The 16,538-nt window shown below is 39.6% G+C and overlaps 1 protein-coding gene across 1 annotated transcript in view; it reads left to right on the forward strand.

Moving 5' to 3' along the window:
* LOC124263638 (attractin-like protein 1) overlaps positions 1 to 6,003 on the forward strand; it is a 48,605-nt gene extending 42,602 nt beyond the window's left edge. The window contains 1 exon segment of the mRNA XM_046698287.1: positions 3,366 to 6,003. Coding sequence (XP_046554243.1) covers positions 3,366 to 3,454 — 89 coding nt within the window. The 3' untranslated portion in view covers positions 3,455 to 6,003.
* The last annotated feature ends 10,535 nt before the right edge of the window (positions 6,004 to 16,538 follow it).

Genomic DNA, 16,538 nt, shown 5'->3' on the forward strand with positions numbered 1-16,538 from the left:
TGGATAGTAGGCAGCACTTTCATATCATATGGTGAGTCTGGATAGTAGGCAGCACTTTAATATTATACGGTGTGTCTGGATAGTAGGCAGCACTTTAATATCATATGGTGAGTCTGGATAGTAGGCAGCACTTTAATATTATACGGTGAGTCTGGATAGTGGGCAGCACTTTAATATCATGGTGAGTCTGGATAGTAGGCGGCACTTTAATATCATACGGTGAGTCTGGATAGTAGGCAGGACTTTAATATCATATGATGAGTCTGGATAGTGGGCAGCACTTTAATATCATGGTGAGTCTGGATAGTAGGTGGCACTTTAATATCATACGGTGTGTCTGGATAGTAGGCGGCACTTTAATATCATACGGTGAGTCTGGATTGTAGGCAGGACTTTAATATCATACGGTGAGTCTGGATAGTAGGCAGGACTTTAATATCATGGTGACCCTGGATAGTAGGCAGCACTTTAATATCATACGGTGAGTCTGGATTGTAGGCAGGACTTTAATATCATACGGTGAGTCTGGATAGTAGGCAGGACTTTAATATCATGGTGAGCCTGGATTGTAGGCAGGACTTTAATATCATATGGTGAGTCTGGATTGTAGGCAGGACTTTAATATCATGGTGAGCCTGGATAGTAGGCAGGACTTTAATATCATGGTGAGCCTGGATAGTAGGCAGGACTTTAATATCATACGGTGAGTCTGGATTGTAGGCAGGACTTTAATATCATACGGTGAGTCTGGATTGTAGGCAGGACTTTAATATCATACGGTGAGTCTGGATTGTAGGCAGGACTTTAATATCATACGGTGAGTCTGGATAGTAGGCAGCACTTTAATATCATACGGTGAGCCTGGATTGTAGGCAGGACTTTAATATCATATGGTGAGCCTGGATAGTAGGCAGGACTTTAATATCATATGGTGAGCCTGGATAGTAGGCAGCACTTTAATATCATATGGTGTGCCTGGATAGTAGGCAGGACTTTAATATCATAACGGTGAGTCTGGATAGTATGCACTTTAATATCATAATGGTGAGTCTGGATTGTAGGCAGGACTTTAATATCATACGGTGAGTCTGGATTGTAGGCAGGACTTTAATATCATACGGTGAGTCTGGATTGTAGGCAGGACTTTTAATATCATACGGTGAGTCTGGATAGTAGGCAGCACTTTAATATCATACGGTGAGCCTGGATTGTAGGCAGGACTTTAATATCATATGGTGAGTCTGGATTGTAGGCAGGACTTTAATATCATACGGTGAGTCTGGATTGTAGGCAGGACTTTAATATCATACGGTGAGTCTGGATAGTAGGCAGGACTTTAATATCATATGGTGAGCCTGGATAGTAGGCAGGACTTTAATATCATATGGTGAGTCTGGATTGTAGGCAGGACTTTATATCATCATGGTGAGTCTGGATAGTAGGCAGGACTTTAATATCATGGTGAGCCTGGATAGTAGGCAGGACTTTAATATCATACGGTGAGTCTGGATTGTAGGCAGGACTTTAATATCATACGGTGAGTCTGGATTGTAGGCAGGACTTTAATATCATACGGTGAGTCTGGATTGTAGGCAGGACTTTTAATATCAAACGGTGAGTCTGGATAGTAGGCAGCACTTTAATATCATACGGTGAGCCTGGATTGTAGGCAGGACTTTAATATCATATGGTGAGCCTGGATAGTAGGCAGGACTTTAATATCATATGGTGAGCCTGGATAGTAGGCAGCACTTTAATATCATATGGTGTGCCTGGATAGTAGGCAGGACTTTAATATCATACGGTGAGTCTGGATAGTAGGCGGCACTTTAATATCATACGGTGAGTCTGGATTGTAGGCAGGACTTTAATATCATACGGTGAGTCTGGATTGTAGGCAGGACTTTAATATCATACGGTGAGTCTGGATTGTAGGCAGGACTTTTAATATCATACGGTGAGTCTGGATAGTAGGCAGCACTTTAATATCATACGGTGAGCCTGGATTGTAGGCAGGACTTTAATATCATATGGTGAGCCTGGATAGTAGGCAGGACTTTAATATCATATGGTGAGCCTGGATAGTAGGCAGCACTTTAATATCATATGGTGAGCCTGGATAGTAGGCAGGACTTTAATATCATACGGTGAGTCTGGATAGTAGGCAGCACTTTAATATCATATGGTGAGCCTGGATAGTAGGCAGGACTTTAATATCATATGGTGAGCCTGGATAGTAGGCAGGACTTAAATATCATATGGTGAGCCTGGATAGTAGGCAGGACTTTAATATCATATGGTGAGCCTGGATAGTAGGCAGGACTTTAATATCATACGGTGTGTCTGGATTGTAGGCAGGACTTTAATATCAAATGGTGAGTGTTGATGGTGGGTTGCTTTGTGGCTGAAATAAAGCTGATGCAACATTAACTGTTAGCTCATTCATTTAACTCACTTCTTGGTTGGTTTACATTAATGTCATATGTGAGTTGTGTCCGCATACCAGAAACCTAGGTTCATGGGTGCGAATCCTGCTTTGCCCTATTGTACTTCTTTGTTTGTCTACCCCCACAATAGGGGTAAACATCTGAGGGCTGCATCACGTCGGGTTTGTCTACCCCCACAATAGGGGTAAACATCTGAGGGCTGCATCACGTCAGGCTTTCCACCTCATGTTAAGCTGATGTTCCGTGATTTTACTGGAATAATGTAAAGCAGCCAACGCTCACTCGGCCATCTTTCACCTCTCCCATTTTTCTGTAACCCTCGTTCAGCTTGTTCATGAATGACATCCGCCGATCACGATTGGTGCTCAGGGAATATTACTACTACAGTTACTACTGTTGTAATTTGTCCATCTGCCAACATGTTGAAAATGATAAATCTGGAAATTGGACGATGACCTTACTCCAACAAGTATATTTTACTGCGATATAACTGGATTAGTTTTCAAAGCAACATTTAATACATCTCACTCAGTTACTGTGTATATCTTCGCTCAGTTACTGTGTATATCTTCACTCAGTTACTGTGTATATCTTCACTCAGTTACTGTGTATATCTTCACTCAGTTACTGTGTATATCTTCACTCAGTTACTGTGTATATCTTCGCTCGTGTAACCTTCCCTGTCCACGGGACGGTGAGGTAGCCTAGTGGTTAAAGCGTTTTCTCATCACGCTGAAGACCTGGGTTCAATTCAACACATGGGTACAATGTGTGAAGCCATTTCTGGTGTCCCCCGCCATGATATTGCTGGAATATTGCTAAAAGTGGAGTAAATCTAAACTCACTCACTTCCCTTTCCATCTACCCTCATCAACACTTCCCCATGCCGAGAATAACATTGAGATGTTTTGTTTGCAGGAAATACAAGAAAACAGAGTGTTGAGCATATAAGAGGGGACCGACCCCGCCAACGCAAGCACCATCCAGCACCTGCCCCGGATGCCTAGAATCAGATAAGGCCTGTCTGCAGGATCCCCCTCCACAGGAACTCCCCCTCTAAGACACAAATTCTTACCATATATTGTTGATAAGAAACCTGCATTATGTTTCAATATGACTGATATACGTAACAGAACCACTGCATTGTGTAAAGGTTGTATGTGACGACCGCCTACATGTTACATGAGGAGTTACTGCCCACCAGGCAGAGTCTCAAATACTGGCAGTCCTATATTCACAAAACCTAGAATGATATAGCCACCAGCACACTCCTGCTATACATCATCATTGTAGGAGGAAGTTGCTGAGGGCGGCGTCGTATACAGCAAGCCAACCAACCTTAGTAATGTACAAATGTCGGTTACAGCAGTTGTTTTGTAGCTGTGTGTCACTGACGTAGGTTACAATGACAACATGATTAACATACCCTCATGTTAGAATGACCCTGTTAATCCAGAAGAGATTGTTCCTTGTGATTGCTTTCCTAGAAATCAATTTCCAGATTGTTCAGTGACTAACTGAGTAGTGGTCATTGCTGCCTAAAGTGATTTTAGTCTCAGCGCTAAGATCGTTTTACCCCAACTTGAATGCGTATATATAGACAGTCGTTTGAAACAGTCACCGTCCGGTAAATAAGGTTTTCATTAAAAAGGGTCTGTACTTCCAGATCAAGACCTAGCGTAAGTAATTGGAGTTCGCTTCATTCCAGTGATTTATGAATAGAGAGGTGTCTGAAATTGTTCCATTGTATGTAAATATTTTGTGGTGGAGAGTCCTGCATAGAGAGGCCTTTGTGTGTCGCTGTCCATGTTTATAAATAACTGATGTATATATGTGAATGTCATGTAAATAGCTCCCTGTTGGATGTAGGTCCTGCATCACTGTGGGGTGGGAGTAGGCAGTTACACCCAGCACCAGCTTGTCCTCACAAGTGATCTTACCGCAGAGACCATCTGTACTTCCTTACTTTAACACAGATTTACAGCTGAGTTAGCTTTGTTGAGCTGTACCCTGGATCGTAGCTCTCTGTAACTCTGTTTTGGAGTCTGGGAGTTGTGACTGATTCCTTTGTGGAGCGTGACCCAGAAAGCTACAGGATTGAAGCCAGGATCTTTGACTTTAAGAGATGTGAGTCCAATCCTTTAAAACTATGCTTGATAGCTATGTGACTAAAATTGATTTGGTCTACAGAACTCCGAGTCAAAACATTTGCTACCATACCTCACTGTTTGATTGAAATTTGACATGTTAGTGCTAAGTTCCCTTTCTGTGAGGTGAAGTCATAAGACACCAGAGCCTATCATGGGAACTGACTTCAAACCCAGATGTACAATTTGTCATTCGACCTGAAGAATTATGCTCATTGAACCATTTGTCCATCATTTATAATGAAGGTTGTCACATAGCGCAGTAGAGCATGTGTTTCCATGTTTCACATAGGTCTCGGTTCTAATCCTGTAGTAATATTTGATGTCTGGTGCTCCAATTGGATCCAAAATGCTGATGGTTAGAGTAACTGCCCAGTCTCACCCCCAAGTTAACAACCCTCACACAGGACTGTATGAGGACCATGTGTGAGGACTGTCATGTCCTCTGGGAGGACTGTCTCAACTTCGTCCATTCTGCAAGTGAAGCTTTTTTCAGTACAGGTGTTTGAATTAAAGTATTTTATGTGACTTAGTTAAATCTGTTCCCATATAAAATTCCAGTTTTATGCAATGTTAAGATATATTGGCGACCTAATTGATGGAAACTCAGGATTTTCTTGTCCTCTCTCTCACTGAATCACCTGTGCTCGCAGGAACCATGAATCATCAGAGTCAGAGATATTTTATTTGAAATAAGACAAATATTTATCCATGTACAAACACTAAGTACATCTGACACTTGCAAATAAGGTGCATACCTAATATAAATACAGAACATGCTTGTTCACTGGTTGTCTAAGCTACAGAGTTGTGTCCCCTACCAATGCCAGGAGCTGATGATTGTAGGTGTGAATCAGCAGATTTTGATCATGTCACCACCTATCCCAGTGTCATGGGTTTCTCCAAAATCTCACAAACTCTTCGCAAGCGTTAAGCAGACATAATTGAAACATAGTTGTTTCTCGTGATGAAAAAAGCTTCATTTGCGGGGTAATGGGGTTGTGTGACAAACCTAAAGAATCGCCAACACAAATCTGTGATCATTATTGTGAATATGTCAAATGTACAGTTGAAATCACTTGTCCATGTATGTATAAGTCTCCATTGTCATCTTCACTCAAAACATAACCATTTCATTAGGCATCGTGATGTTCATTCTGTGGCTACTTAAGTCATCTTTATCCATGCATACAGGCTACATCAGTTCGCTTCTCAACAGAGAACAGGTGCTTATTTGGATTCTTTTCAAAATTCCCCCAAGTTAAGTACCCCGTAGATGTAAAAGTCATTGGTTCTGGCAAGGAAATTTAATTACAATGTTATCTATGATTTGATGCTCAGTCCAGTGAAATCAATTTCCTCTGAATATGAGCCTCATATAAAAGATATTGATTAATTTTATTAAAAGGTAAAAATTTGTTTTTTGTAGGTTTTTTTTAATGAACTATTGTCACACAGATACATTTCATTACTGACAAACATAAACAATGGTCATTGGGATCACACTTCATCAAACAATTGTTCATACAATGAAACCTCTATAATCAGGACACCAGTATTTCAGGTATGGTTCTATAATTCCCAGATCACTGAATCATTGTTAGATCCCTTGTATATATGTACACTTGCCCAAAATGTATTGTCTGAAAAACAGTTTCCGGATTATCAAGGTTTCATGAGGACGTGATCACAATCATCATAACAACGAATTACACAGTAATATATCGTTTCATATATGCTTTTGTAATATTGGATCTGTAATTTGGTTGCGAACCTAGGAAATAACCATCTGTATTTGCTAATCCTAGTACTCATTAGATTTGAGCAGTTGGGTCCAAGAGCCTGTGTTGTAGCATCTGGGTGTTTTTCCTCCAGGGGCTGGCTGACATGGGAAGCTCCAGCCTTTGTTCATTTATGATTATGATTAGTATTCTCATGCACACTAACTAGAGCTGTGACGATATATCGTAGTATCGATAATCGTGATACTTCCTCTGACGATAAATATATCGATACGTTTTTTCGTATGGTGATATGTATCGTTGACCTTAAAATTGTTAATTTTCACTAGAAATTGACGGTTATGTCAAAATTTCTTGCTATTAAAATATGATTTTTAAAGAAAATAACTAAAGAAAGCATATCGTGATATGCATCGAATCGAATCGAATCGTTCCAAGATATCGCGATACGTATTGTATCGTGAAATTTCTGTATCGTCACACCTCTAGTACTAATAACGACTGATAGGATTTAAACTCACATATTTCTGAGTTGTCCGTGAGCCGAGACTGACATAGTGGAGAAATGGTGCTGGAAATACTAATGTTTTTATAAAGAAGTTTGTGTAGCTCTTGGACATGAATAGGTGCACTTCACACTTTGTATCATACATAACTTGTATCGGAGGGAGATACTTTATATCGCATCCAGTTACCATATTCGCCCTGTTAAGTGCCCTAGTAACCACATTGTCAACTTCAACACCAATCTGCAAGGAATTTACATATTAAGGTAAATTTAGATAATTAAGATGGTCAAATCTTCTTGTGTATATAACCTGTAAATGTTTTCATAAACAATGGCAGTGCAGAATCGCTATAAAATAACCTTGTGACAATTTGTAAAAAATGTTTTAGTTTCATCTGTTTTTAACCAAGTTTGTTTCAAATAGCTATCCCTTTGTTAATTTTGCCAGAGAGCTTTTTTACAAAGTGATCCCATATAAGTATAAGTTTCTTCCTTAAGAAAAGTCTTAATGCAAAGACAGTTATGACTCGTAGAAATAACAAACTTATGATCATCGTCACACTCCGACTGTTGTGACTACCACAGTTTAAGAGTCTTACCACAGTCTTAGTGCTAAGATGGTTTATTAGGGCACTTATAACAGTGAATATGCTGCTCAAGTAGACATTTTAGTGGGTGTATCAGTGACTGAATTCTTCCTCCTTGGTCATGCCAAAATGTGTTAAGTAATTATTCAGTGCTTTGTTCATAGGCTTTGTGAAGATTTTCAGACATTTAGTACCTGTGATAATATCGGATTCCTAATACTGCAAGTATCTCATCTTGTTAATCTTGAGGAAATCGGTGTCTGTGTAGATATGTTACCATGGTAATCAGCATGTTTCAGCTTATAAACAGTGAAACAATATGGATCAGCATGTATATTTATCAGTTTTATGAATTATTGGTGTGTAAACTTCAATTTGTTTTATTTTGTATGAAAAAAAAAGTTTTTCCCATTATGCTCCATCACTAATGTGAAACATGAGTAAGATATTGCAGCCTTGCAAGGCCCTCCACCTTATTGATGTTCTGGTGGTTAAACTGTGAATCTGTGAATCTGTGCTTGTAAATTTCAACCGCAATACAAATGTGTATTTTTGTAGAACATTGTAACTGTTTTGAATTGTGTTTGTTACAAAATGTCATATGCCATACTAAAATGTACCCAAGCAACCAATGAGATCTGACAATTTAGAATTCCTGGTAATTTTGACCTGATATCCCTGTAGTGACAATAGTTATGTTAATGCAGTATAGTTCTTCAATGATACTCCCTTGTTCTGGTACGGTAAAGTCAGCTACAAGTTTTACAACATACTTCCTTAATGTTATGCTTCATTAAAATGCTACAAGAGTCTTGGTTTTCTACGCAGTTATTTTGTGATCACAACTTTAAACTTTCCTCTTAAGTAACATTTTGTGTCCAGACATGGTGTGTGAAGTTTATTCTCGTTACATTCTAGCTTCAAACATTTGTGACTTCTGACATTTCAATCATACATAGCTAATTATATTAGCAAATTTCTCATTTGTAGTAAGCATTGTGATAGATTTCAGTCCTTACCACACCAGCTCCAAAGGCTAAATGAAAATACAAAAAGGTTCTGAATTGAAATCCTTAATTTATTTTATGATTAAACTTTTTTTTCTGAAATCAACTGGGTGTGTTTGCCTGGAGAAATGTTTCTAAGTACATACCCAGTCAATGGTATCTTCCTATTTGTCACTATTGATCAGCTGTACACAACACAATGATAGAGTTTATAGTTTAGAGCAAGCACCTGCTGAATGTGTTTCTTCCTTGGACAGTTGGCAATAAAAGCCAGTGTTGGTACTGAGACAATTCCACCCGAGTTCACACAATGATGCCATTCCAAACTAAGTACCCATAATTAGGACATTGACGTTTTGGTTGTGATCATGTCTGTATATGCTAGTATGTTGTAACATCCCTTAGTTGAAATTGGTGCAAAAGACCTTTTAAGTGTAAATTGCACAAAACTGTTGCAAAATTTGTTCATCAGAATGATCCTGTGTGAACAAAAGACCCCTGAAGACAATCATTTCTGTAATTATTTAGGAGTTTCTCTGTCAGGGGTGACCCCTTTATGGCTCTGTTTTAATCAGCTTGCTGTGCAAGTCGTTCATACTGTTAAAATGTAGGTGCTGTAACTCGCATCATTGAAAACAAAACTTTCAAATGTTTGTAGTATGTTATGTTGCCGTCAAGTTAGTCTTGTATGGTGTTGTCAGTGGTATACATGAAGGATAGTAGCAGCTAGTTTGATATGACTACAATAGACATTGCCCATCATGTATGGGGTGGTGGTGGTGGCGACGGCAGTGTGCGAAATAGCCACTGGCCCGCTAGCCTGTGGCTTGTAAAAAAATTTGTCAGGCCAGTAAATCTCCACTGTCACTGGCCCGACTGGCTAGTGAATTTTCATGGGGTAATTTTTAAAAATATATCACTCTCTCCGACTTGTTAAGTTATAATACACTTTTAAATCATGCAAGATGTGGCCTAAGACATGGTGTTTTACCTGTCTGTAATCTTTGGCATAGTTTCTACATTCAAATTTCGGGTTAGTGGATTATTTTCTGGGCTAGTAACTTGCAGGCATAGCTAGCAAAATTTGGAAACTATTTCGCACACTGGGTGGGGGTAGGGTTTGGTGTAAATATATACTGATGATGGTTTATGTGTAACCTGCTTTCCTAGAGATATGGCTGGTCCAGCAATCTTAGGTTTCACAATCCATTGTGGAGAGTTGCAACACGATCTATTGGTCTGAGAGTCCCCTCTGCCCCTGGGTTTCACCAGAGTGATAAAATACATATTCTGCATCATTGGGTATTTACCATCCATTATAGGATGGAAATTATGTTCGAAGCAGCTGTAAAATCAGCCTACCCACTCCTTGAACAAGACTGCTGTGATCAGATAAGCCACACCACACCAATGTTAACTGAATCTGGGAATGTAGTTTACTCGCGGCTTCTTGTAATGTATTATGTTTGTTATGGTGAGATAGATGGGAAAGAAACAGAACAAGGTGAGAACTGTTCAAGGACATTCCCATGGTAGATTATTGGTTGAGGTTAGACCAGCACACATAACCTTACTTTGTACTACTGTAGCAAATATGGACACACTAGAATAGAAGAAATCAAGAACTATTTTTAACTTTTAACAGTATAAGCTCATATGTATATATATATATGTACACTAACCGTGACCAATATATTGGTTGTGAAGAACAATTTTGAGATGCTGTTTTGACAGCACCAAACTAGGGAATACACAGCAAAGCTTCAGATATTAAATCCAAGATGGCTAACTGAAGGCCATTTTGAAGTCTAACCACATGTCATATTCACTCTTTGGTTTCATTTTGGTCCTTTGACTTATGTATGATGTAAATATGAATTGTATAGAGAAATTCAGTTCTTGTCTATAAAATATAACCATGTTTATTCCACTATCTAAACAGTACACCATTAATATAAAATGACAGAAAAAGAATATTTTCTAATTAAGGGAAAAACAAAGTTGAAGGAGACCAGAATCTGTTATCTCTCCAAATCAGTCATTACATCCTGGTCTGGGAGCGAATGTCTGATGGAAAATTGTGAGGGGCTGACAAGTATTCCTGAATCTTTTATCCCACGAGGGAGGCAACATATGCATGTGTATCAATTTGTATTGATTGTTGGACAAAAGATTCAGCTTGTATATAGGGACTAACCACTTTTACATTTTTTCAAATGAAAAAAAATATCATTACCTTATACCATGCCACTGTATTTGAAGGTTATAATTTGTTCTGAGGAATCAATTAATTTGGACCCAAACTGGCATACTCGATTTCTGAAAACAAGTATTGCTGTAACTTTTGAATCCTCCCCCTGAGCGATGAGATGATTGTTGGCTTAGAGAGGCCGCTGTAAGCTATAATTGTGTATGTGTGCAATCACTGTATGAATGTGAGAATCTCCAGTAATGATGTTGACTTGTTTGTTAATAAACTAAATGATTAACAGCGACTGTAGTTGTTGTCAATAGTGACCACTGTACCGTGACCTGCGGACACGCATGTACGTGTATTGGTTAAGAAGAACAGGTTTGTCATCTGATCCACCCACGTGCATTGTAGAAAACGCAGTCATCAGGATGTTTTGGATGCAGCACTGGATGTGTACGCAGGGCATGTCTGCGCTATAAGGGTAGTGGGGTGGCCTAGTGGATTCCCCACATGGGTACAATGTGTGAAGCCCATTTCTGGTGTCCCCCGACGTGATATTGCTGGAATGTTGCGGCGTAAAACCATACTCACTCGGCAGTGTGGCAACGCCGTCTGTAAAGGATTGGAACTGCATACCGTCGGGGAAACGACAGGACATCATCAAGTCCTCGCGGCTCTACATCGGTCTTTCTAACCTGGGATCCCAACCACAGCCACTACCACAGAGAACAATTCATTTGATCTTTGTCTGAATGAATTTCCACGGGAATGCGATGCGGAAGTGAACACAATTTGAGTAAATCAGTGGGCCTATTTGCCGGGATACAAGATAACAAGCGGTATACCGATTTTGACTGAAATGGTGTCAAGGATTTTCAAGTGTGTTAAAAATACGCACTCATGCGAATGAACTAATTCTAGCCAACATTTAATATCAGCTTGAAACAGCGGAAAGGCTGTTCAACTTATACCTGTACTTTTAACTTGCAGTGGAGCTGAAAAATGAATGTATCATGCCACTTGGGTACAAGAAAGGGCTTTCACATATTATACCCAAGTGGGGAATCGAACCCGGGTCTTCAGCGTGACGAGAGAACGCTTTAACCACTGGGCTACCCCGTCGCCCCTACTTGTTTCAAGAGCGAGGGTGTGCGAGTGAACGTTGTACATAACGCATGGGGTACCCTTCTGGTCCCGAATTAAAACGAAAATAGTAGGTTAGTAACAGATGCCATTCGTGACCAACTCGTGTTGTTCCAGTACAAGCGTACAGGGTTCGGAAGAGATGAGTGATGACTTTTCTTTCAGGTTACGGGTGAGTGATGACGAATGTCGAGGTGCAAGCTTGAACCTTGCGACTTTCTGGTGGGAGCTTGCAGTAAAAACGTTGTTTACCTCCCACCATTCCAAGTCAACGTTGATCTACGCAACTGGGATACGATGACATGTGTCAACCAAGTCAGCGAACCTGACCACCCGATCCCGTTAGTCGCCTCTTACGACAAGCATGAGTTACTGAAGATCAATTCTAACCCGGATCTTCACGGGTCATCATTGCAGGAACGTTTTCCTTCACCAATGAAAGTAATGTCATGCAGCCAATCAAGGCCAATCTTTTTAAAAAAACTCGACTAAATATGTTCAGTTATTACATTTGTCAAAACATTTTTGTTGATGTAATTGATTGGAACATGCACGCCAGTATTCCATTAACTGGTCCACTAGTTTCTATAACACTGACAAGCAGGCCGTGGCATGTTGTCCATCGGTCAACCGAGCCGATATTACAACCGAACCGTTCTCAGCGGGATCGACGGAGATTAAGATGTACAGTTAATTTGATCCGAACAGGATGGTAACCTTAGAATCTAATTAAAGACTACGTGATCAAACTATCCACGAAAAGCATGCAGTTCTTCCCCATGCCAATAAACTCTCCTGCTCAATTTCGGCGACATGGGAAATGAGAAACGACTTGTGGGAATGACTTACTGCAATTATTTCCAAATTCTAAATGACCACAATTCCACACTAATGGCAATCCCGTGATGACCCGACATCACCACAGATCACTCTAACCGACATGTACAGACTCGTGCCAGTTATATTCCGACACTTGACTTAATTTCCATAGTTACAGTGTAGCACACAATTTTCATAGGTGAATTTAGGATGGATCTTTGTAAAATGTGACAGACAAATGTGAAATCATCTCTGCCCTGCGCACATAATTTTCCGACCACTATTTAACTAAAGTACTGTCGGAAATAGAAAACAATCTGCTTTTTTCACATTTATATCTACAATTAATATGTGAAAGTGAAATATCTGTTGAAATAGGTTCGGCCTAACTACAGTCTCAGTGGTAGGGAAATAGGAAACGTTAAAATAGGATTTTACTGAGGAGAGATTAGTGCAGAAATGATCAATGCAAGTAGACATATTCAATACACATGAAAAAGCATAAAAGATATTTGAGATGACCCCTTGTGTCTGTGGGAAGCACGTGCATTTCATGTCAAGTGTGTTGACGGTCCGTCGTCATACCAGGCTGAGCGACCTAAAGTCTGATCTATGGTTTTCAGCAGCTGTTCGTATTTTTTTCTAAGTTTTGCCCGATTTTACGAGTAAACATGCTTTTCTGGATATCCTATTACGCATCCCACTGAACGCCCAGTTAAGCCGATGTGGGTTATTTCGACATATGCTACTTGCAATTGTGTAATTTTTAGGGATACAGAGTAACAGCCTAAAAACATTTTTTTTCTATTTCCGACAGTACTTTGTCTAATGACATCACATTTATCAACTTATGTATGGTTCCACAATGCACAATCCCATAGGCCGCCATGCTAAAGGAGTTCACGGCACTGTACATATGTCCATAAAATTGTTTCCATTCGATAAATAAGCAACGGAAAATTAAACAGAAATGTGATTGTAGGTAAAATGATTCCTCACAAATGTGCCAAATGTGACTTGGACTTCACGAAAATTAAATTCATGAAAATTATTTAAGCTACACTAAATTAACATGCAAGTTTATGGAAATTACGTCAAGTGCCCGAATATAACTTGTACGGGTCTAGTCTTGCCAAACTAGTGTCAAGCGGGCTTTCTGTCGCCGACACCATGCCTTAAATGTTTATGACAAGTTTGTCGATTAATTCATCATTGTATACGGGAATTGATAGTTTGTGTATGAAATTGTACCAGTTTCACAGTTAACTTAAATGTTTAATGTGCCATGTCCAAAACCCTATTGAAAACCCTGTCGCAGCTTTACTACCAAAACAATTGAAACGAGACACCGACAGTCACCAGATCATCTGATTCACCAACCCACACACAGCTGGAATACTGCCGAGTGCGTAAACAAACTTTGAAAAATTAAGTTTAACGAAGCTTTCAGTAGTACGTTGCTAGTAGGGCGCTGGCATCATGTCCCTTTTAATGACCGAAAGTGTTTGATGTGTAACTCCCGTGAAGTGTTGATGAGTACCACTGTATTTTTAGTGTAATTCTTTTAGAGTGAGTGAGTATGGTTTTACGTCGCTTTTAGCAATATTCCAGCAATATCATTTCTTTGTATACCAGAAATGGGCTTCACACATTGTACCCATGTGGGGAATCGAACCCGGTCTTCGTCGTGACGAGTGAACGCTTTAACCACTAGGCTACCCCACTGCCCCCTGTATTAGAAGATAAAACTAAGTTATTACCAAAGTATTGTTGTACAAAGAATAATTATTTTATATTGCAGAGTCTTTATGGAAAGAAATTGCACAATTATTGATAAGCTAAGTAAATATATTACATGTATTTATGAAAATCTTTCAAAACTTCAATGATATTGCCTCGTTGTATAACATTATTCATGTATGAATGTCCTATGTACCACTGTGGGTGGTTTCGGCGAATAAGTGAACTGAACTAAAGCACTGTCGGAAATAGAAAAAAAACCAAACTGTTTTTATGCTGTGACTCTGTATCACTAAAATTGACAAATTTACAAATAGCATATGTCAAAATAACCCACATCGGCCCAACTGGGCATTCAGTGGGATGCGTAATAGGATATCCAGAAAAGCATGTTTACTCGTAAATTCGAGCAAAACTTAGAAACAATTCCCAATAGCTGCTCAAAACAATAGATCGGACTATAGATGGCAATTAGGTCGCTCGGCCAGGTATGACGACGGACCGTCGACTCACCTGGCATGAAATGCACGTCCTGCCTACAAGCACAAGGGGTCATCTCAAAGATATTTTATGCTTTTTCATGTGTGTTGAATATGTCTCATTTATTGATCATAAAGTTTATGTTGAGATACGTAAAACGGTATGATACCCGTGGAAGCCATCGTATTAAATGTCTCAAAATATATAGGTGGCATGACCACCCGAAGATCGACAGGACTGGATGTTATTTGTAAATTGTTATGACATGCCGTTTGCTTCCCAGTTTAATTCCCCTAAAGGATTATCTTATCTTAGCTTATATCTCTATCCCCCAGCCCGACACCAACCACCGTCTATGACACCCGTCCTAGATTTGCTTTTGAGACGACCCCTCCTACCCGTTTCTTTTTACAGTGATAGTGAGACTCCATGGCAGCTTCATCCTTAATAGTTTCAGTATTAAAGTTATTATTTTTACGTCAGCTATCGTTTATAATGCAGCTAAGTTTCATTTCAAAATGGACATTTAAAAATTGTCCTTTATAATATAATATCATCGCACACTAATTTGCATAAAGCCATGGTCTGTTCCAAATAAGTCGCTTTGGACTTAGAAAAAAACCGCATTGCTCATTTCTGCACTAATCTCTCCTCAGTAAAGTCCTTTTTCTACGTTTCCTATCTCCCTCCCACTGAGACTAGTTAGGCCGAACTAGGTTTAACAGATATTTCACACTTTCACATTAACTACATAAATTGCAGATATCAATGCGAAAAAGGTTTTTTCTATTTCCGACAGTACTTTAGTCAGGGATGAGAACCAAGCTTGTAGTAATCCTGCTATATTATGAAGCACATGCTGTTGAGTTTGGGTACTGCTTGATAGGCCGAGTAGCCATCAATGCTATTCGAGCATGGTCTGTGAAATGGGTAGTCTGTCTCACAGTCCCTGAACCACATTAATTTCCCTACTGCCAAGCCCTCTCTGCAGTGCTAAAGCCCTAAATAAAGCAAGTCTAGATTTCCTCAGGAAAACTAACTCACTTTGGGGGTCGGATTACAAAGTAAACATATCTAACTACCATGGCTGGCCGGACCAACATCCTCACCAGTGGTCTGGAATATTGCCTCTCACATTTTCATCTGTCAACTCTTAATTAACAAGCAGATTGGGCAACATGAAGCTATAGTGGAGGCCTTGTGCACAGTCTCTGGTCTTGAAGAGAAATCACGCAAAATCTTGGGGAAAGGTTCCTCCTGAATGTTATGTTGTAAAAAGTATTGTTTCATTGTCTGACTTGGGTCCACACATAGCAGCCCAATTGTAAATGCGGTTAAGGATTTAATTGTAATTGAAACAAGGGTTATTTTTCTTATTCCTGATATAAGATTATTGTGTGAAACTCTGGTGTGTTTTGAGTATCTCTTTATCTAATTGCTCAACAGTAAAACATATGGCAGGGACCTAGCACTCATGAATAGTGAGTTTGAGTTTACACCGCATTCAGTAATATTTCATATATGGCAGCGGTCTGTAAATAAGTCGTCTGGACCAGACAATCCAGTGGTCAACAGCATGAGCATCTACTCAATTGGGATACGATGACATGTGTCAACAAGTCAGCAAGCCTGACCACCCGACCCCGTTAGTCGCCTTCTCGTGAAGAAGCAAATTCAAAAGGCACAGCATCTCGGAATCAAATCTGTTACCTTCGTGATGTGAT

The sequence above is a fragment of the Haliotis rubra genome, unplaced genomic scaffold (genome assembly GCF_003918875.1).
Source record: "Haliotis rubra isolate DU_JTF1 unplaced genomic scaffold, ASM391887v1 Scf891, whole genome shotgun sequence".
Classification (NCBI taxonomy): domain Eukaryota; kingdom Metazoa; phylum Mollusca; class Gastropoda; order Lepetellida; family Haliotidae; genus Haliotis; species Haliotis rubra.